Source organism: Cariama cristata, unplaced genomic scaffold (genome assembly GCF_000690535.1).
Source record: "Cariama cristata isolate BGI_N322 unplaced genomic scaffold, ASM69053v1 scaffold37289, whole genome shotgun sequence".
Taxonomy (NCBI): domain Eukaryota; kingdom Metazoa; phylum Chordata; class Aves; order Cariamiformes; family Cariamidae; genus Cariama; species Cariama cristata.
The window spans coordinates 1-3079 of record NW_009638070.1 but is presented as its reverse complement, the minus strand read 5'-3'; the positions used below and the strand labels follow the sequence as shown (position 1 = coordinate 3079).

Genomic DNA, 3079 nt, shown 5'->3' with positions numbered 1-3079 from the left:
TGGGTTTGCCCCCGGCCCACCGACCGGCAAGCTGGGCGGCTCCCGGCTCCGTGACACATCATCTTGTGAGCCGCGCTTGCCGGCCAAGGGTGGCCGGGCTGAGGCTGGGCAATTCATGACACCGGTGGCACAGATGAAATGGGGATGGTTTTAACCCATGGCTTCGTTTCTCCTCCCTCTTTTGCAGGTGATTGAGGACTTCTACAACCGTACCTGGCTGTACCGGTATGAGGAGCCCATCAGCCCTGCCACCCTCACCACACTCTGGTCCCTCTCTGTCGCCATCTTCTCCGTCGGAGGCATGATCGGATCCTTCTCTGTGGGGCTCTTTGTCAATCGCTTCGGACGGTGAGCACCGAGCATCGTGGACCTCAATGGGGAGGGTTGTGCAGCCTCACCCTGCCCCAGCATCCTGGTGGGGTGGCTTTGGGCACCCCCCTCCTGCCAGGAGCTGGTGTTGGGGCTCTCCCAATGCCCCTTCAGCCTCTCTGACCCTTCGTGGTCCTCACCGCCCTCCTCCCTTCCCTCCTCAGGCGCAACTCCATGCTGATGTCCAACATTCTCGCCTTCGTGTCCGCCGTCCTCATGGGCTTCTCCAAGATGGCTTTATCCTTCGAGATGCTCATCCTTGGCCGCTTCATCATCGGCCTCTACTCCGGCCTCACCACCGGTTTCGTGCCCATGTACGTGGGCGAGGTGTCGCCCACTGCACTGCGGGGCGCATTGGGGACCTTCCACCAGCTCGGCATCGTCTTGGGCATCCTCATCGCACAAGTGAGTGCCCGAGAACTGGCTGGGGCAGGGGGGGTTCCCCCATCTTTAATCTCTCCTGGTGCGAGATCTTAAGGTTTGGGATGGGCAGCATCGTGATACGACGTCTGTTGGCCACCTGGAAGCAGCTCAGCTGTCTGTGCCCCTCTGATGGGTGTCCCAGCCTGTAGCACGCCTGTGGGCAGGAGAGCTGGGTCCAGCTTGGGCTGGGAAAGGGTGGCTGAAGGCCTCTCCTCCTCAGGTGTTCGGCTTGGACTTGATCATGGGAAACGACTCACTCTGGCCACTGCTTCTGGGGTTCATCTTCGTCCCTGCCCTGCTGCAATGCATCATTCTGCCCTTCGCCCCCGAGAGCCCGCGCTTCCTCCTCATCAACCGCAACGAGGAGAACAAAGCCAAGAGCGGTGAGTGACCCCTGTCCCCGAGCTCGTCCCGCCACGCAGGAGGGTCCTCAGCTGCTCCTGACTCCTCCTCTTCCCCTTAGTCCTCAAGAAGCTGCGGGGCACGACGGACGTCAGCAGCGACCTCCAGGAGATGAAGGAGGAGAGCCGGCAAATGATGAGGGAGAAGAAGGTCACCATAATGGAGCTCTTCCGTTCCCCCATGTATCGCCAGCCCATCCTCATCGCCATCGTCCTGCAGCTGTCCCAGCAGCTCTCGGGGATCAACGCTGTGAGTTTTGGGGGGACCGGGATGCCCTGGGTCAGCTTGTATCGCCCAGAACTTGGGTCGTGCTGGTTCCGAGACCTGACGCCTTTCCTCATGGCACGTCCGTGTCCTTTGTAGGTCTTCTACTACTCCACCAGCATCTTCGAGAAGTCGGGTGTGGAGCAGCCCGTCTACGCCACCATCGGCTCCGGTGTGGTGAATACGGCTTTCACCGTTGTTTCGGTGAGTTTTGGCCCACCGAGCCCTCACCAGGGAGGGTGGAGGGAAGGAGGCTTTCCTCCGGGCTGGGGATGTGCTGATGGACGCGTGTCTCCATCCAACAGCTCTTCGTGGTGGAACGAGCAGGACGCAGGACCCTCCACCTCATCGGCCTGGCGGGGATGGCGGGGTGTGCGGTGCTGATGACCATCGCCCTGACGCTGCTGGTGAGCGATGGGCCTGGAGGGGACGGGTGGTCTGAGAGGAGGTCCTGCACGCTGCCCCTCACTGTGGTGGCTGCGAGGAGGAGGAAGGACTTGACCTCCTAGAGGCGATGGCTGAGCGGTCTCCGCTGCCCATACCTCGCTCGAGGCCCCAGAAACCTGGTCTCCCATCTGGAGAAACCTCACGGCTCCTCTGCCAGCACCACGCGTGCTTGGGTCCCATCATCTGGGATGGCCGGATGCTTCGTCCCCCTTCACCAAACCGACCTTCTCTCTCCCTCGGCCTAGGACCAAATGTCCTGGATGTCCTACCTCAGCATCGTGGCCATCTTCGGGTTCGTGGCCTTCTTTGAGATCGGTCCAGGCCCCATCCCCTGGTTTATCGTGGCAGAACTGTTCAGCCAAGGCCCTCGTCCTGCTGCCTTCGCTGTTGCCGGGCTGTCCAACTGGACCTCGAACTTCATTGTGGGCATGGGCTTCCAGTACATCGCGGTAATCATCTCCTGGTGCTCTTGGTGGGAACGGGGTTGGGGCTGCCCCACCCCGGGTGGGTTCTGTGGCTCGTGAGCCCTAAAACCGGGGCCGAGGGGGTTTGGTTGGGCGAACGCCCCTCGGGCGGAGGGACAGGGCCTGGGGAACAAGCAGGGGGGCGGATGGATGGTCCTTACGGGCACCTTCCAACTTGAGATACCCTGTGGGAGGGAGGGAGGACCCCGGTCTCGGACTGTGCAGGCAGGACGGTCACCGGGTGGTCCTTCAGCCGTGGTCCATCGCTCCCCTCCTGGCACCGGTGATGGAGGACCAGCTCCCTCCACGCGCTCACCCCGTCGTCCTCTTCTCTCCTTCCCAGCAACTCTGCGGCTCCTACGTCTTCATCATCTTCACGGTGCTGCTAGTCCTCTTCTTCATCTTCACCTACTTCAAGGTGCCGGAGACGAAGGGTCGGACCTTCGACGAAATCGCCTCGGGTTTCCGTCAGGGGGGAGCGAGCCAGAGTGACAAAACCTTTCACAGCTTGGGCGCCGCCTCCCGGGTCTAACCCCCGCCACGGCCTCCGGGCCGCTGCCGCCTGCGTCCGGGGGGTTTATTTTTTAAAATGCTTTGTACAGAAACCAGGACGGAGGGAGCGGGGGGTCCCGCTCGTCTGCATACGCCCCTTTTCCAGACTCCCCCACTGGTCTATCGGGGACAGACTGACCGATTTTATTATTATTATT

At 61.6% G+C, this 3079-nt stretch overlaps 1 protein-coding gene across 1 annotated transcript in view; it reads left to right on the top strand.

Annotated features, from left to right (window-relative positions):
• LOC104168118 (solute carrier family 2, facilitated glucose transporter member 1) overlaps window positions 1–2901 on the top strand; it is a 6656-nt gene extending 3755 nt beyond the window's left edge. Inside the window, exons 2-9 of the mRNA XM_009708579.1 lie at window positions 188–348; window positions 534–774; window positions 1013–1175; window positions 1256–1443; window positions 1558–1662; window positions 1764–1865; window positions 2151–2354; window positions 2713–2901. Coding sequence (XP_009706881.1) covers window positions 188–348; window positions 534–774; window positions 1013–1175; window positions 1256–1443; window positions 1558–1662; window positions 1764–1865; window positions 2151–2354; window positions 2713–2901 — 1353 coding nt within the window. The remainder of the gene's footprint in view (window positions 1–187; window positions 349–533; window positions 775–1012; window positions 1176–1255; window positions 1444–1557; window positions 1663–1763; window positions 1866–2150; window positions 2355–2712) is intronic.
• The last annotated feature ends 178 nt before the right edge of the window (window positions 2902–3079 follow it).